Here is a 19,054-nt window from a genome sequence, read left to right on the forward strand (position 1 = left end):
CCATGAGGTCTCACAGACTCGTATATGGAACAACGTTTGCTGTATCAGTGTGCTGACCTTGGAAATCTGCAAAGTCCCTTCTAATCCTGTCCTGCAATCACCTATACATTTTTAAATATAGGCTAAATAACTTGTCTCACGAACCTCTGCAGACAAAGTATCTTTCCGTTATTCCCCTTTCTATGTAGCCATGAGTCACACGAGGTTTTTTGCCAGCAATATCACAGAAGTTCATGGTGCAATGGAGAAACAGCATCTAAATCTCTTTCAGAGACTCCATTCAAGTACTGTCTTCACTGAGACAGTAAAGCCCCATGCGAACTCATTAAAATCCTTACTGCATTTTGTCTGAACGCAGTTCATTTATCAAATACCCCGTATCATTGCCCTGTTTTCATCATTATTTATCACTCTACTAATATTTGTGTTGTTGCAGGTTTTATCAGCACTATCTTATGTGTATTTCCAGAACACACATAAAAATGTTGAATAGCTCCTGGTGTAGAATCATTTCCTGTAGAAACTCGCTAGGAATTTACGAGTCAGTAAAGATCTGTGTTAAAAGCTTCTTATTCAGCAATAAGTACTTTAACACATGCTTCTTGGTGCTACAGAAATGGTAAAACAGCCATTCAATTTACTGTTGCATGGCACTGATGAAAAATAAAATACACTACCTCTATGCAGTTCCTTCTATTAGCCACCCTCCCCCCCCCAAATTAGCAATTTTATCTGCCAATTTACATGCCATAAAACTACCCTTTAATTGTTTCTGGTTTTAAGGATTTCACCTGAAGCTAATGTCATGCTAACTGCTCAATAGTGCCGCAAGATGTCATGTTTACTTTCTTCATCATACTGGTGGACCATAAGAGAAACTTAAGAGAAATACTCGTTCCCTTGGGAAGGATCATCTGCCAAGCAGCTCCTGTTTGCTTTAGGAGTCAGTAAAATTAGAGGTGAGGTATATTTTATCTTGAGAAGTAGGAATCACCACAAACTTGAACCTGGCTGCTCAGCAGGCTGCCGTTTTATGGATGGAAACGCCAAGATGTCAATATTTTGTAGCCATTCTGATTAAAACTTTTGTTTCATGCATCCCTGTTCCTCCATTTCTGAAACAACCTGAGTGTGAAAATGGCTGCCTGTTCTCACTACCGTGCTAACAATTTCATACTCTTAAAAAGCAGAACTTAATAGTACTGAAAAGTGCTACTTGTGAGCATGAAATAATGGGTGTGTGGATGGGGGTAAAATTTAGACCACTTCAGATCCAACTGCTGAAAATCTCTATTTCAATGGTACATTAAGTCCAGCTACTATTACTACACTAAAAATTCACAGCTCACTTAATCGTTGAATCCTAGCTCTGCAAAAGCCTGTCTGGATCTATGCCCACCAACACCACAGCCCCAAGCTCTAGCACCCTCCTGTAATGTGCAGTTGTTGTGGGGGTGGGGAACAATCAGCTTTTTGAATCAGTTGTTTCCAGAGCTTTTGAACTGGGATGCTGACTTTTCACACAAAATAGCCATATACATGTTGTGCTGCTGGACCCAAACTTTCGAAGTCTCTGTTGGATGCAAGCAGCCTATCCAGGTTTTAATAGCACTTGTATGAGTATGCACCAGCCCTCCTCACCCCCTACTTTTATTTCCTTGGCCTACAGACGATCTAGATGCCAGTCCCACTTTTCACAGTGACACCATTTAGACTGTCAATCTTTGAGACTTAGTTTGCACTTAGAATCAGTACAAAAGAAGCTCGGGCACCAAATAGGACCAAATACTGGCCTGCCTTCTTCTCCTTGAAGGCCTGCGTGGGCTTCAGCCCAGGCCCAGGCAGCCCCCAGCACTGTGAGGCAGGGAGTGGCTAAGGGCACTCCGGCTTCCCTGGGAACCTGCTAGAAGCAGGCTGAGAGCGTGTTTTCCGGGGGGCAGACTGCTGACAAGGCTCACCGGGCACACCATCACCCTCCTGCCCTCGGCAACTCCCGCTTCAGCCCAGGACACCGCCCCAGCCCCAGCCCCAGCCCCGGCCCGCTGGGCCAGGCCCGACCCGGCCCCGCCACCCTCCTCCTTCTCCGCCCCTCAGAGCCTCCTCCGGCCACCCGCGCCCCGCAGCGACTGACGCGGCCGCCGCCCATTGGCTATGCCAGTGCGCGAGCGCCGGCGCCGCCAATGGGCGGCGGCCACGGCGGGGAACGCGCGGCGCGTGGGCAGGGGGCGGGGCGGGCGGGCTGTAGTAGCGGCGGCCGAGGGAGCGGGGGGCAGCCATGGGGGCGCGTGCTGTGGGCCGTCTCTGGTGGGGTAGGCGCCGCGGGCGGCGGGGCGGCCGCGGAGGGGACGGGGGGCCCGGGCAGTGCGCGGGCGGCGGGTCACGGCTGCCCCCTTTCCGGGCCCTGCGGGGGTGTGGGTCCGTCGGGGCGGGGGCGGGGGCGGGGGGGCTGGGCGCCGGGCTGAGCGAGCGGCCGCTGGGGATGGGCTCGGAGCCGCCGTGCGCCCGTCTCCCGGTCGGGGAGGGGCGAGGGCTCTAGGCCGTGCGGGCTGCTCTCCGGTGTGGCCGGCGGCGGGGAGGGTGACTCGTGGAGTGGGGGGAGCGCCCGCAGTCGCGTTTCGGCCATTGCCGGTCCGAGCCGCTGTGCCGCCTGGGCGGGGGGGGGACGCCCCCCGCGCCGCCCCCGATTGCTCGGTGCGTTACCGGAGTGCAGGTGGACGGCCTAAAGATCGCAGCAACAAAAAAATTAAAGAAAATGGGGCTGTCTCTCACCCTAATGAAAAAAAAAACGAAACCGCTTCGGTTTCCAGTAGGCGGTGATATTTTACTTGCCTGGCTGCCCTGCCCTGGGATCTAGTGCTGTAAGGGCAGTAAGAAAGTGATGACTGAAGACAAAAGGAGGAGTCCCTGGGGAATTGTACTTCCTCTTCCCCTCCCCCTGCTGCTGCGTGTTCTGTGCTGAATAAATCGATAAAGCTGCTAAGTAGTCCCGCTCGGACCCCTGTGTAGCAATACCGGGGGCGCAGCTAACGCTGCGAGGCTCTGGCTCCCCGAGCGCACACGGCCAGGGCTGTGTGAGCTTCAGCACACCGAGCTCTGCTGCAGAAGGTGCGGGTGTTTTAAGGAGGAAGTTCACAGAATCATTATCGCGTAGCAAAAGCTTTTCTTCACAGCTCTTCAGAATTACAACTTCGTTTTTCCGATGAGGACTAGTAATACCAGCATGGAGCTGCCTTAGCTGGTTTAACAATGCCCCTGTCTATGTAATACACTTAAGTTAGAAAACAACTTCTGAAATCAGATTATCTGAGATTTTTTTTTTTCCTTAATATCAAGGACAGACTTGCGTTTTCCTGGCATAGGTGCTTGTAGGAAAATGATCTTTTTATTTCCTAAAGATGAATTAAACCTTGAATATTTCACTATAGAAAGGAAAATTATGCCACCAGTTCATGAGTCATAGTTTAAAAAAAAATGCAGTGATATGTGACTAGGTGAATTTCACCATCTGCTTTGTGAGTTTGCTTTAGCAGGTGTTTTTGCATAGGCTAGAACTTCTCTATTTGAAGTGACAGAAATGGCTGAGTGAACTCTGTTCAGCTTCTGAATATATTCTGCCACAGATATCTTTAGGTGATGCCAAAATATGCTGATTTCAATTTAATGGTCTCATTCTATCTAGAGAACGGTCTCTCTCTTGAGAGTGGCTGTAACATTCAAGTAGCTTTTTGCATCCTTGTTTTCTTACTCTGCCCCAGCGGCAGCTGGTACTGTAGGTCACTGTAACATGCTGTGACAGCCACGGATTGCCTTGGAAGTCAGTTGATCAGTGCTGATGAAATGTTGCTTGTGTGTGGGCATACTGAAGGGAGAGAGGCAATCTAGTTTGTAAATCTGGTGGTGGAAACCAACTAGGATCACCCCAAAAGAAAGGGGTTGGGTGCTAGGGCTAGGAGAAGCCGTTAGGAGGGGGAGTGGTGCGATGGATAGGGTGCTGGGTTGTGGTGTGGCAATTCAGTCCTGACCTCTGGTTGAGTAACCTGGAAGATGTTGCTTCTGTCAGCTTCTCTCACCTGCAGAATAGGTGTAATGAAACTGGCCTTTTTTGAGCGGGACTGATAAAGCATAGGTGATGCCGTGGAGTCTGTGTACCATGTGCTGTAGAGTTTCTGCATCACTGAACTGTATCTTCCTCTCACATTCAGTCTTGAGAGAGAATGTGCAGCTTCCTATTCAAGTTATTAATCACTCGCAGCACAGCTAACTATTTTTTGCTTAGTTCTAACTTCAGTGTCTGAGCTCTTACTTCCCTCCGTATTTGGTGGATTAAGAAAAGTCTCTTGCTATGTGGATTTTGTTACAGAGATGCTTGTCATCTTTCATCAAGTCATCTCGTAATCTCTGACTAGGTAGGAGGAGGGATTACGAGGTTTTACGTGCAAAGTCTCAAGCAATAATAAGATCCAGAAGTGACCAGAAGCATGATGTCTTTCCTAAGAGAAAGCAATTTCCTTGTACCTTCTAATATTTTTTTTTTTTAGCATTCTAAGAGTGCTTGAGTTGTTAACCAGAGAGATGTAGCTGCTGTTCTCCAGTCTGTTACTAAAGAGACAAATCAATGGTTAAGATCCTCATGAGCAAGCATGAAGGAGCTCCTTACACTACCGGTGCATCAAGTGCCAGTCCTAAAGGCAGTGTAACTGTACTAAGACTAGTTGGGACAGTCCTGCATTATGTGATTCTGTGAAAGATATGTTTGAGTGCCTGCTGTGCAAGAGGTATGGGCAACTGGCTTAGGAGTTCCTATGAGAAAGAACTGAAAGAAAATGTAGCTGATCGTGGGGCTCCCCTGTGGAAGTTCTGCTGGTCTGGTACCAATTGTAGTTAGGATTGCAGCTTTGACAAAATGCTCTCTGGAGAGCCATAGCAGGAGTGGCATAACTCCAGCTAGCTTTAGGCACAGAAAATATATTACGTGATCCTGTAGAACCATCATATAAGTGGGGAGGGAATACATATATGTTGCCTTAACTTCCTTTTTCTCTCATCAAGCCGGAATCCTTTTCTCTTCTTTTCCTGCTGATTTGTGATGGGAAGGGAGATGACTTAGCCATGGCAACAGGAGAGCCATAAATGTTCTGCAGGAGTGCTGATTACTTTGCTTTTTGTTCTAGGCACAGTGAGCTGCACGTTATTCCTGGCAGTTAACGGTTTGTATTCGGCCAGTGATGATGTGATAGAGCTAACACCAACTAACTTCAACAAGGAGGTCATTCAGAGTGAGAGCCTGTGGCTCGTGGAGTTCTACGCTCCATGGTAAGAACTACAGCTGTGTACGGGCTTGCTCTTATCTTGCAGGAGCAGCATAGGAATCTGTTCAGTCCAGGGTTTCATTCAGTTGTTGGCAGTACAGCTGTCAGTTTGATGGCCTCATTACTAGCAAAACAGCTGTAGCTGGGATTCCTATTTTAAATTTCCGCACTGGGGAAAAAGGCAGGAATTGCTTTCAAGTTGGCAAATAGGGTCTAACAACAAAACCTTATATACCATTTTACTACTACAATTTTTCTACTGAAATTAGTATTAAAAATGACTAATCAAAATACAATAGATAAGTGAGAAGGCCCCTCACTTGTCTTTTCAGAACCTGATTCTGATGTGAAGGTATAAATCTGAATTCACACTTAGAATTTCCAATTTCCATTGAAAAATACTGGCTTTGTGCATCTTAATTTTGCACCTCTATCTCCCGTCCTGCTCATGTCCAGAGCATGGAGTCTATTTCATCTTCCATGTAAACTCTGGTGATGTATCTTCCATCTTTGCACAAATCCTCTGTGCTGTTGCCATCCAAAGCTCCGTGTTCTGGAGAAGGGGCCTTTTATTGCAACAGCCTGACTGGACTGAGATGTTTAGGGGAAAGCTTGCTATGCCTCTTCTAGTGTTGTTGCAGCTTTACAAGCAACAGGCAGGTTTATTGAACAATGGCAATGAAGTGTAGAACAGGTATAATTGGCAGCTCCTCTTCCCCTACAGACTTGTGATGCTGTGTTTATACACTAGTTGGTCTTCTTGGCCACTCAACTGTTGGTCTTCTGCAGACACGTCCAGGAGATGTTGTGCCACAAATTCTTGCTAGCTAAGAAGTTACTTCTAGAACGATTTTTTCAGGCCTCATCACAGGTCCATTTTAGCTTGCAACAAGCAGACTAGTGTGCAGATCTGGGTTTTGGTGCTCATGTTTGCCTCTGTTAGGAAAGCCAGGTAGCTTTTGAGATGTGTGTGTATATATATATATGTGTGTGTGGGGGTGTATGCACTTATATAATACGTGTGGAGGTTTTTCTTCTGAAGTCTGAGTGATGATGTGATGTTGTGGCATAGCCTCTTCCCCTTTTCATGAGTAGACCTTAAGTCTCTCACAGTTTGCTGCAAGTGGCTGTTCTGTAATTGCAAACCCGAAAAGGGCACTCTGTACTTTGAAACAGTTGTTAGATCTGAATGACAGTTACTGTGTTGGTTTTTTTTTTTTCCTAAAAGGTGTGGCCATTGTCAAAGACTAACCCCTGAGTGGAAGAAAGCAGCAACAGCATTAAAAGTAAGTTTAACCTTTCAAATGTGCTTGTGGTAGTGGATTGAGGACAGTTTGTCATCTGGCTTGGGAACATGGAGGTGGGGTTTGGTCCCCAAAACCCTCTCACTTTAATCATATTTGTCCAACCAGAGAAGTGGCCAATCAGAGACACTTAAAGTCAGGATTTTTGTGGGTTTTTTTCTTTTTTTTTAAAAAGAAGCTATTGAATTGTAGAGGAAGCAAGTCAATTCTGTCCCTGTGAATTCCCATTACTGTTGTCCAGGGCTGCTTTTAACAGCACCAGAAGACATTAGAATCCAGACATCCCCCAAAATAGCATGTTTCTCTTTTCTTCCTCGCCATCCTGTCACCTGCCTCTGAAGTACAGGAACAGCGTGAACTGAATATATGAACACAGCTTTGTAAGCTGTTGGTGATGAGTATTTCTTTAATTACAGAAAATTTGGTCATGTAGTGATTTGCTGAATTCTTGCCTATGTAAAAGATATTCCCCTTCTTAAAAAAAAACCCAAACAAAAACCAAGCTACCAAACAAAAAACCCAGCCAAAAAAAAAAAAAAACCCCAAACAATTTAAAATTTAGTTTCTCAGGATGAAGAAAGAAATGGACATATATGGTGTTCTGTAGTTTAATGCTTTTCAGGGGATAACACCTCTCTTCTGCTGACTGTTTTCTTACCCTCCTAATGACTTCCCCCCCACCCCCCAGTATGCACAGAGTATACAATGTGTTAAATCGCTGTAGAAGTCTTGTCTTAGTTTTTGTTTTTATTTCCACAGGGTGTAGTGAAAGTAGGTGCAGTAGATGCAGATAAGCATCAGTCCTTGGGTGGACAGTATGGAGTCAGAGGGTTTCCAACTATCAAGATATTTGGAGCCAACAAAAACAAAGCAGAGGATTATCAGGGTAAATGTGATGCTCTTTCACATGTTGCACGCCTAAAAACTTCCCTGAATACAGTAATTATGGTAGCTGTTAATGCTGTCTTGTGTGCTGTTTCCTTCCTGTCTAGTGCTTGTAGTAACTGAGACACAGATGCGTGGGACTTGTTTGACCAAATTGTGCATGTCTTAGCGTGGGCTAACAGTCCCACCTGCAGCTTGTAGTTCGTGGAGGTTGATAGGTAGTTCCAAAGAATTGTTCCTTTCTTCCTGTTTACTGGGAGCTTGCCACAGTCACCTCATCAAATAAGGTGGTTAGTTAAAAAGTGAAGTCAATCCTGCTGTTTGTATTTAAGTCAGTGATGTCCCACCACTAGTACCATATCACTCATAGCCCAGTCCTGCTTTTCCTGAAAAATCCTTAGAGGGAGTATTAAGTTTGTAATTGTTGTGGTTTAGCCCCGGTTGGCAATTAAGTACTACACAGTTGCTTGTTCACCCTCTCCCCCACCCCCCGGTGGGATGGGGGAGAGAATTGGAAGGGCAAAAGAAAACTCGTGGGTTGAGATAAGAACAGTTTAATAATTGGAACACACACACACAAAAAATTGTAATGAGAAGGAAAACAACAAGAGCGAGAGAGGAACAAAACACAAGGGGGAAAAAAATACAACCACTCACCACCTGCCGACTGATGCCCAGCCAGTCCCTGAGCAGCAACCTCTACCCCCTGGCCAACTCCCCCCAGTTTATATACTGAGCATGATGCCATATGGTATGGAATAGCCCTTTGGCCAGTTTGGATCAACTGTCCTGGCTGTGCCCCCTCCCATTTCTTGTGCACCTGGCAGAGCATGGGAAGCTGAAAAGTCCTTGACCAGTGTAAACACCACTTAGCAACAGCCAAAACATCAGCATATTATCAACATTATTCTCATACTAAAATCCAAAACACAGCACTATACCAGCTACTAGGAAGAAAATTAACTCTGTGCCAGCTGAAATCAGGACAGTAATTAAGTCGGGGGCCTACCTTAAACTAGCCTTTTGATGCTTTAAACACTCATTTTGCTGCATTGCAGGTGGCAGGACAAGTGATGCCATTGTTGATGCTGCTCTAAGTGCTCTTCGGTCCCTGGTGAAAGACCGTCTTAGTGGCAGAAGTGGAGGATATAGTTCTGGGAAACAGGTATCTGAGGGAACATGTGGGTTTGTTTTCAACTGCAGACTGTCCTGTACAGGAGATCAGAGCTTGTGCTCCTGACTCTGTTCACAAAATAGTTGAGGTTGTAAGGGACCTCTGGAGGCTGGCTAGTCCAGCCCCCTGCCCAGTGCAGGGTCAACTAGAACAGATTGCTTAGGACTATATCCCGTCAAGTTGTGAGTATCTCCAAGGACTGAGGCTCCACGCAGACTGTGCTCTTTGGGTAACCTCTTCCAGTGTTTGACCAGTCTCACAATAGAAAAATTTTCTCTTATGTTTAAATGAAATTCTTGTATTTCAACTTATGCCCTTACTTTTTGTCCTGCCACTGGGCATTGCAGAGAAGAGTCTGCCCTTGTTTTCTTTACTCCCCTCCACTCAGGTATTTATATATGTGGATAGGATCCACACTGAGCCTTCTCTTTTTCCAGCTGAGCAATCCCAGCTTTCACAACCTCTCATCGTATGTCAGATGCTCAAAGCCCTTAATCACCTTTGACCCTTGGCTGGGCTTGCTCCAGTGTGTGTGTCTCTTATAGCTGGGGAGCCCAGAACTGGACCCAGCACTCCAGATGTTTCACACAGTGCTGAGCAGAGGGAAAGATCACCTCCCCAGACCTGCTGGCAACGCAGCCTAAAGCAGCTCAGAAGGCTGTTGGCCGCCTTTGCCACAGGGGTGCTTTGCTGGCTCATGTTCAACTTGTTGTCCACCAGGATCCTCTCTGAAAAGCTGCTTTCCAGCTCGTCAGTCCCCAACATGTACTGGTCCGTGGGGTTATTCTTCCCCAGATGCAAGACTTTGCATCTCCCTTTGAACTTTGAGGTCCCCATTAGCCACATTCTCCAACTGGTTGAGGTACCATTTGCCTAGTCCTAGACTAAGCTAGATGGATGAGGTATTTTTAATTTGCTAGTGTTCTTCTTAAGTTGGCTTGCTAGATTTCTCCCTGAAGGTAAATTGAAAAGCTTCTGGCTCCTACTACTGTTTCTCAATCATGGAGCAAGTACACTCTGACATCCTCAGGTTGGCCAGATAGAAGACCTGGGTGGACTGTACCCTGTAGCGTGTATTGCGCTCACATGTTTGTTTTGCCTGAAAACCAGGGCACAGCAGGGTGGGGGGGGTTGGAGAGCGCTTTGTTCTCAGACAGATCAGAGCATGAAGAGCTGGGGAAGTGTTTCCGCATCTTCTTGTTAGTCAGTTTGACCTGATTTCTCTTTTTCTTCTTTTTTTTAAGAGAAGGTTCACTTGCTGTTTCTTGAAAGTGCTGTGGGAGTAGGCTGTGTGCATTGTCAGTTCTAAAATGGGAAAGTTGTATGACCTAACACTGCCTGTTTTGTATCTCATTCAAATAAAGACCATTTGGTACAACATGACACGCAGGCGATGGCTTGTGTGGGAAACCAATTTTGGTTACTTATGCGAGGGTCTGTTTGTTTCTTACAGAGCCGAGAGAGCGGAGGTGGAGATAAGAAGGATGTGATTGAGCTGACTGATGACAGCTTTGATAAGAATGTCATAAATAGTGATGATGTGTGGATGGTGGAGTTTTATGCCCCATGGTGTGGGCACTGCAAAAAGTAAATGAGGTTCTTCTTTGACAATTCAGTTCCTATTAGTGCTCGTTTTTGTGCAATACCCTTAATCCCCTAAAAGGGACCTTGCATCTCTGGTCTATTAGAAGTGGGGTTTTCCATGAGGTGTTTTAACAAAGCTGTGTGGGCTTCTCCTGCTCAGAGTATGTTGGTGCTGCTCTGGCTGCACTCCTCCTTACCAGTAAAATTCCCAGTTACCAGTGGGAATAAGATCCAGAAGTTATATTAACCTTTCCATTCCTTCAGATGCAGGACTTCAGTCTCATTTGGAATAACCCTCATAGGTGTCATTCTCTGCAGAGACTTTTTTTTTTTCCCCTGAGTGGAGTATGCTACATAATGTTGGAATGTGGTATATTTTTGCTAGCTCTAAGAGAGCTTAGAGCACTCATACTCCTTGTTTTTCAGCCTGGAGCCAGAATGGGCAGCTGCTGCCACTGAGGTGAAGGAACAAACAAAGGGAAAAGTAAAGCTGGCTGCAGTAGATGCAACAGTCAATCAGATGCTGGCAGGCCGATACGGGGTGAGTGTGCTTTGCAGTGGTCACAATTTCCTTTCTATCTATAGTAAGTCAGATTTCCCTTTAATGCTTACTGAACTGTTCCTTAATCTGGTACCGCTTAGATGTTTTGTGCTAAAAGTAATGTTAAGTGACCCATACCAGTTTTCCACAAATAATTCATTCCTGAATGTCAGTAACAATATAAATAAATGGGGTGAGAGGAAAGGGCTAAATCTGGATGTTGCTGATGAAAACGGATGTTTATTTCCATAAGGTCATGTATAGCTTTATCATCTGAAGTGAGAGGTCTCTCCTTTCAGACTGTTTGTATGCTGGCTGGGCATCTCCAGAACACACATGTACCTGTACCTCTTGGAGCCAGTTATCAGGGATCACTCTGACAATATTAGCTGCCCAGATCAGCTATGCTGTGGGCCCAAAGTGGACTGATATGCTCTAATTTTTAATACAGTACAGGGAACTTACAGTGTGCTGGTTTGTTTCCCTGTAAGCACACATGGCTAGCAGTCAGCAGGAAGACTGAGCTAGTTTTACTGGAAGGGTAGCAGAGGAAGCTTAAGGTCCATTTGTTGCCATGTAGGCACAGTGCTGTCTCCCCAAAGACAAATTGGGAAACTAATGGCTAAGAAATACAAAAGGTTAAGATAGTCCTCCTGGTACTTAAACCTGCAGTGCTTGGTGCATCTAAACTGAGATGAAACTATTGCTGATTCATCAGGCCTAAAACTTGAAACAGTGTTTCAGCATATGTGAGCTTTGTTTTGAATTGTTGCACGAGTAGGAAGCTACAAAATTGTTCCACTTCAGTCATAATGTGCTGTGAGACTTCATTCACGTAGATGTTAAATCTCTTTCCCTTCTCTTAATCTAGAACACATCAGAGTAGCAGGTAACTTCCACCATAAATACTCAGAATTATTTGAGCTGATGGCTTAAACTTGTCTTGCAGATTCGTGGATTTCCCACAATTAAAATCTTCCAGAAAGGAGAAGACCCTGTTGATTATGATGGTGGCAGAACTAGGTCTGATATCGTTGCTCGTGCTCTGGATCTGTTTTCTGATAATGCCCCACCACCTGAGCTCCTGGAGGTACTTCTACATAATTTTCTCAAGTTGCTTTTCCATCATATCCTTTGCAGCAGTTTTTACAGGACTATATTAACTATAAATAAAACAGCCGAAGTGTGCTGCTTGCACACTATTTTGCAGCAGAATGTCAAGGATGACGTCTGATCATTCAGCTTTCTGTTACTTAATTTTTACTGTGAATTTGTTGTTGACTGAAAGATTATCAGAACTGATACAGTGAAGGCACTGACAGGATGGTACCGGGGTGCCTGAATCTTCTCTTGAGGAACTAGTGAAAAGGTTGGGTTCTGTGCCCCATCTTTTTTCTTACAACAAGAGGGCAGGGTTTTGTCATTTGTAAGCTGTCCATTAGAAGTTGCATGATGACCAGTCTTGCTTGTTGTCCAAAAAGCCCTCCACTCTCTGTATGGTGACATCTGGTTTCAGCTTTATGTTGGTAGATTTGAAATGGCGAGCAGTTGTCTCCAAAGTGGAGTGCATGCAAGACAATCCATTGGGGTGCAGGAAGAAAAAAAATTTGTACCATTAATAAATTTTAAAAATATTTTTAAATTGTGGTTTTAATGTCATCCTTTTAAAATGTCTATTTTCTGTATGCCTTATAATGTACGTAATGTGAGTACAGTAGTACATGTATATAATTGATATACATATATTGGGGCTGTGTACATAGAAATTTTTTTACTGGTAGTGGTGCACAATCAAAGTTTGGAGACCACTCATGTAGAGAAATGGATTGATTCCTTTTTAAGGTAGATCACACAAAACTGGTTATGTCGATTAAATAGCCTTGTCTTCAGCAAATGCTGCACCCTGCTGGCTCTCCTTATGCTAGCAGTAGCATGAATGAAATGTACAGGCATATGCATAGGTCTGGGTGTGCTGTTTCCAGCCCTGGTCCAAGGACGGTGATTTTGACCAAGTGACATCTTACTGTGTGCTCTCTGTAAGCCTTATTTGGTACTGCTTACTTTCCTGTTGCTGCAAGTCCCAACAGAAGACTTTGTGAACTCTTTGTAATTAGTCTTGTGTTGGGGGACCAGTGGAGTAGGAGAGGCTTGTAAGCTTTTGCGTCAAGTTGTTTCAATGCCTGTTACCTTGTAGGATGGAGTTGATAGGCTGCTGGAGGGAAGTGCAGTCATAGCTGGGTAACCAAGTCTTACTCTCATTGACAGTCTGCCATTTTCTTCTAGATAATTAGTGAAGATGTTCTGAAGAGTACCTGTGATGCTCATCAGCTCTGCATCATTTCTGTCCTGCCTCATATTCTTGACACAGGTAGACATGCAAGCAAGCAGACTTCTGTATGAATTTGTCACTTAAAGCATGTAGTTGTGTGTTTTAATTTGTCCAATTCTGTCTAACAAACAGGAGCTTCAGGGAGGAATTCTTACCTGGATGTCATGTTAAAAATGGCTGAAAAATACAAAAAAAAAATGTGGGGGTAAGTGTCATTGTAGACTGGTCTTCTTGGAAAAGATGTGAGCGTTTTTGGAGGTAATTGGATAGAATTTGTATGATAGTGATTTATCTGCAGATAAGAGTTCCTTGTTTAAGATAGTATATCTTGGTATTTCACTAACTGTACTGCGGGAGGGCATGCTGTGCCTTTAGAATAAACTGCTGATTTTTTTTTTCTTTTCATCCACCTCTCAAATCCTGCATTTACAAGTGATATCTGAGCATTAATGAGATCAGATTAAGCATATCTTACTTTTGTCCTGAATGCTAAAATATTTTAGGGCAGTATTTATCCAGTTTCTTTTAGAGTCTTTTGCTGGTGGGTGAGTCTGCCAGTATGACTATTGAATTCTCAAAAAAACGTAAATTGCAGTTTATTAACAAATTTCCTGTTCTCAAAGAAGCAGGCCAGCAGGCTTTGCCTCTTCTCCTTTCAAGGGGAGGTTAGGATCTCTGGGACTTCTCTGGGAAGTGAGAGTTGTTCTGACACATTGACTGCTGTGAAAAGGGAGCAAAATGGCATGAAAGCCTGGGGGGAAATGCTGAAAATGGCTGATTCCAGAGGTTCCTCAGGGGACTTCCTAAGATTTAGAGGAACCGAGACCTGACCAGTGAGGAACTAATACTGAGTGAAATATTGGTCTTGCAGTCTTTGGCCAGAAATCCTCTACAGCGGGATTTGGGCAGTACTCTGTCATGTTTAGATCTGTGACTTGAGCCATTTTAAACCTTGCTTAGTATAGGCTAAAGTGCAGCAATTTGTTCGGATTGATAACATAGTTCTTTCCCTGGACTGTCTTTCACGGCTGTTCTTCTGATCCAGCTTTCAGTGGCTGTGAGCATGGGGCTGGCCTAGAGGTGCTGTTCAGGACGGGCTTTCTTCTGTTACATGGTTCAAGACTGGGCCCCTGCTATTCCCTGCTGACTTCAATAACAGTTGACACTGTCAAGGGCAGTTCAGAGCCCAGCTTAAACTCTGCAGGGTTGCAGGATATGTGTGAATTCAAAATGACTGTAGTGTCTATTCTAATTATTCATTTTCTATTTCACCTTTTCCTCAAGGTGGCTGTGGACAGAAGCAGGTGCTCAGTCAGATCTTGAGAGCTCTTTGGGGATTGGAGGCTTTGGGTATCCAGCAATGGCAGCTGTTAATGCTCGGAAGATGAAATTTGCCCTTCTGAAAGGATCATTCAGTGAGCAAGGGATTAATGAGTTTCTCAGGTATGAAATCTTTAAGTGACTTAAGTCTTTTTCTGTAACTGGGGCTGTGAGTCTTTAGATCAAAATCAGGCTCTCTGGGATCAGACAAGACTTGCACATTAAGAGAATTAAGACAAGCATTCACTGGAGTATGGGAATGATTTCGGTGAGGATTGCAACTAATAAAGCAGTCTCTACCTTTTTGTGGTGGACAGAATTAAGAAATTGGACATTTAGACTTAAATGGTAGTTTTAGCACAACTTTTGAAAATGGTTTGAAAACAGAGGTGAGCTTTGATCTTGAAAAATTCTAGTTCTCTGGTAGCCCAAGAAATTAATGGGATTTGGTAATCAATAGTATTTAATTCAAATGGTGCATTCTGATTGGTAATTGGGAAGTTCTTGGTTTGGGAATCTAAATGGGTGCTGCTGAGGTTCTTGAGGTTCTGTATGTTGCTGTTCATCTTTCTGGTTCGGTCCAGTCCTGTCTTCCCCCTCCCACCCTCCCATTCCCCTGGCATCTGAAACTAATTGGGGGAGCTGAAGCAATCCATCCAAAAAGTCCATAGCGCTCTGCTCAGCTCAAGGTCCCTGAAACTGCCTCTTGCGTAGTTGGGCAAGAGCCAGTGCTGAGAAACTGAATGGGGAACGGAAATGGGGGGAGGACAGAAGGCAGTAGCAGCACTGAAACAGAGCAGCTAAACTTAAACTGTTACTTAAGCGTGGTCAAAATGAGGTGAGAACTCTGCTTCTCAGTAAAATGTCAGCTGCCATAAGGTGTGTAAGAGCCTCTGACAGCTTACATTAGTCATGTTATTTCCATGTCCTTGCTTGGAGAATGGCAAAGGACAGTCAGAATTGCAAAAGCAAATAAACAGTCTCTCCCCACCTTGCCTTTAATTGAACCCTGTTCCTGCTGGATTAATGGAAACAGTGCTATATTCTCTTACCTGTGTAAGTGATCGGACTTTCTTCTCAATGCCAAAAAGGGAAGGTTCTCATTGCATCAAGTAAAATATAGGATTCAGATGCAAGAAGAGTAATACCAGTCTATAGTAATGCGAGAGAAATGTCTGCCTTTCTCAAACAGGGCAAATTCTCTTAGTCTATAAAATCCATCTTAGTGAAGCCTCTCCTCATGAGGGTGGATGGTGCTTCCGGGACACAACAGCCCATTTAACAGCTTATATTGCATTAGATAATTGGTTTGGTATTGTCTTACTACAGAGCAATACTTGCTGGAATAATCTCTTACTTGACACTTCAGCTCAGCTGTGCTGCCTAGAGGAAGCAGTACAATCACAGTTGGTGTAGCTGGCTGTTAACTTGGCTCGCTGCGTGCAGCTTTTGTAATCTAATAGGCAGTCTCAGCAGTGTTGACCAAAAGTAAGGAAACAAGCACTGAGAAAAGCATAAAAATTGTAGACTCCACCTAGGGAGGAATGCTTATTCAGTCTTATTTGCCTCTGAAAGAATGCAAAGGGATTAGCTCTTCTGGATTTTAATGTTAGGCTTTTTGAGCAAGTGTAACTAGCAAGTGCAAGATGGGGTGTCTCAAAGCCAGAAGCTGGTTACCTTGTACCCATTGTAACCTGTGGAGGCTTAGAGTCCACTGAAAAAAAAAAAGATCGCTATGGATTTCAAGTAACAGTTGCAGGTGAATTCCAAAACTAGAATTATACACTCCTCTTGGAGTTGCCTCAAGTGATACACAACATGCTGTTAAAGGGGCTGTGTTTGTTCATGAGTGTTACAAGGAGCACTGCTGAAATACAAAACAGCGTAGCTCACATAACTTGTCTCTTTGCATTCAATTGTAAATTCACAATGCTGCTTTAAGGGCTCTTTCATTTTCTGCCTCTTAATTTGAAAAGCTTTTGCTTCCAGACAGTTTAGACTTGCTTCAAGAGATGCAAGCAGATTTCAAAGTTAACTTCCTTTTATCTGAAGCAGGCACTGTTCCAGGTAGATGGAGACTAGAGAAGTTTCTTAAATTTAACTTTTACTTGTTTTTTTTCTCAGGGAACTGTCTGTTGGTCGTGGCTCTACAGCACCAGTGGGTGGTGGAGCTTTCCCTAAAATTCATTCAGTTGAACCTTGGGATGGCAAAGATGGTGAGGTAAGAGGTGCTCCATCTCTAAGAGTACTGGTGATTTGCTAGGTTCAGAAGTGACTGGATAGAGTATCTAAGAACTGGCTATGTGAAAAGTCTTGTTCTTCAAAGATTGTGGCAAGTTGTGTTTGATGTTTTCCCATTACCTAAATCCTGCTACCAGACCAAACGCCAGATTCATCATCTGACATTGTGGACAGATACTCCTGCCTAGCTGTTAGGATGTAATCTGAAAGCTGAATCCCCTGAGGCTGAAACCTGTTACTACCAATGCTGAGTAAGGGAGGTGGTAGTGTATGCATTCAAGACTTGAACATTTGTGGAGACTTTGCTTCTGCAATATGCTGACCTCACCATCAAAGTCTTAATGTCAGAAAGTTTGTAAGGTAAAGCCTGTGTAATAACACGGTGATTGAGTATGTTCTTAAGGTTCAACATTGCTGTAAAAAACAAAGTTACTACAATCCTTTGATCTACTTCAGATGGAATTAAAATATAGAATATGGTAGTAGCTTTGTTACATAGCTTATCTGTATTTGCCTCTATCTGGAGTATTTTTATTAGTAGAAAACAACCTTCTAGTCTAAACTCTGATCACTTGTCCTGTGCTTAATACACTTTGAGTTCTTACAAATGAAAGAGATGACAGGTGGGAACTTTACTCCCAGGATGAAGTAAGCATCTTTCAAAGTCAGTGATGTCCCAGTGTTAAGCACTTCTAAACATGCACTCAAAACCTTCCCTTTTTCACAGCTTCCGGTTGAAGATGATATTGATCTCAGTGATGTGGATCTGGATGACTGGGATAAAGATGAGCTGTGAGATCTTCAGGAAACTTCTTTTCTTGGGAGTGTTTGCGCAGCAGTTTGCAACCTGGTTCACAATCAGATGATATTCCAGTGGCCTTTTTATGGAGAAATAGCATGTGACACACTGTGCTATTTGATGCACTGCAGCAGTGAACTGTACGCATCTCAAGAAAACATTGCAGAAATTCTATGAATTGTCATAACCAGTAAACTTGATTGTATTCTGTGTAACAAATATTTTGAGGACAACATGGATATTTCTTTGGAACATCTTGGTTTTTATTTTGATGATAGTGTGCTGTTTGAGTGTTACTGGAGGCTGTTAGTGTAACCAATTTTAAATGTGATTTTTTTTTTTTTCATGGAGGTGGAACCTGGTCAGCTTCTGTTTCAATTAAATAATAAAACAAAATATTTTTGACACACAGTGTTAGTCTTGTATAGAGTAACAAAGGTGTACATGATAAAAGCTATCCCATTTTGGATGACTCTTGAAAAATGAACTGTAGAATAGAGAGGCTGGTGCAGAGGGGACTCCTAAACCACCCCCTTGCTGTGAACGATCTTGACAGTTTGGCCTAAAGCCTGATTAGATGGACAATCTTAGTTTAAATGCTCTTCAGTCTTCCTTTTCCTAGTCCTTCTCAGGGGCTTTCTCTTTCTTTGTGCCAGACTTTGTAAGATCATTAATAAAATGGAAGTGAGGTTGCTGCTGCAGTGGGAGACACCAGGAGCTGTTGGTCTTTTCCCCAGGATTAGCAGTGAAGCTAATCGCCATTTTAGGGCATGAGGATTTCCAGGTGCTAAGAGAAAAACACCATGGTGCTGTCTCCAGCAAATTGGATCTACTATTTCTTCACTTCCCATCTGGCATTGTTTTGATTTGAAATTGCTATTTCCTTGGAAGGGGAATCAGGAATGGGGATGGTTGCTGCTGCTTTTTTAATAAAAGTACTATTATATTTTGTTGCTCTCCATGTCTTGTGTATCGGTTACTAGTGAAGTGACCCTCATGTGATCAGCTTGTTTATAAGTAAGGAATGAAAGAACTGAAAGTTTCCCCTCCTTTCAAAGAAATAACTCAATATGGATATTTGTCATCTAGTGTCTGTAAGAGATTGCCCGTAGCTCATCCCTATGACAGGCAGTGTAAGAACACTGGTAGCCAACAGTAACGTGACTGCTGATTTGGTGCAGGAAATGTGCTCCAACTCCAAGTCATCCCAGCAGATGAGATCTTATGGAACTGTTCTAACTAAAATGTCTTGGCAAAACCTAAACTTATGAGTACTTGGGACTGTAAGTCATACTACACTAAGCTCCACAGCAATTTTGAGGCTCTTTCTTACTAAGCTTTTCTTTTTTTAAATTAAAAAAAAAAAAACAACCTTTGGGTTTTGCTCTCATGCTTTCTACTTTTTCTGGGTTTTTTTTTTTTTTTAAGTTTGCTTTGTTAGAAAAACAGGACTGTGCACACCTAGTAGATCCATTAGCCACCACACTTTTTAAATTGTTTTATTTCAAGTCCAATAGATATTCCATCTTTGTAACTTACCAAAAAAAAAATAAATACTACTATAGTAC

General features: G+C 43.7%; 1 protein-coding gene across 1 annotated transcript; it reads left to right on the plus strand.

Moving 5' to 3' along the window:
• Positions 1 to 2,228: 2,228 nt before the first annotated feature.
• PDIA6 (protein disulfide isomerase family A member 6) lies at positions 2,229 to 19,053 on the plus strand. Its single transcript, XM_075497953.1, has 13 exons — positions 2,229 to 2,309; positions 5,172 to 5,313; positions 6,538 to 6,595; positions 7,373 to 7,499; positions 8,557 to 8,663; positions 10,126 to 10,259; positions 10,683 to 10,797; positions 11,747 to 11,887; positions 13,081 to 13,165; positions 13,259 to 13,331; positions 14,411 to 14,569; positions 16,571 to 16,667; positions 17,415 to 19,053. The coding sequence occupies exons 1-13, from the start codon at positions 2,276 to 2,278 to the stop codon at positions 17,481 to 17,483; spliced, it is 1,341 nt and encodes a 446-aa protein (XP_075354068.1). The 5' UTR covers positions 2,229 to 2,275; the 3' UTR covers positions 17,484 to 19,053.
• The last annotated feature ends 1 nt before the right edge of the window (position 19,054 follows it).

Source organism: Mycteria americana, chromosome 3, assembly GCF_035582795.1.
Source record: "Mycteria americana isolate JAX WOST 10 ecotype Jacksonville Zoo and Gardens chromosome 3, USCA_MyAme_1.0, whole genome shotgun sequence".
Lineage (NCBI taxonomy): Eukaryota > Metazoa > Chordata > Aves > Ciconiiformes > Ciconiidae > Mycteria > Mycteria americana.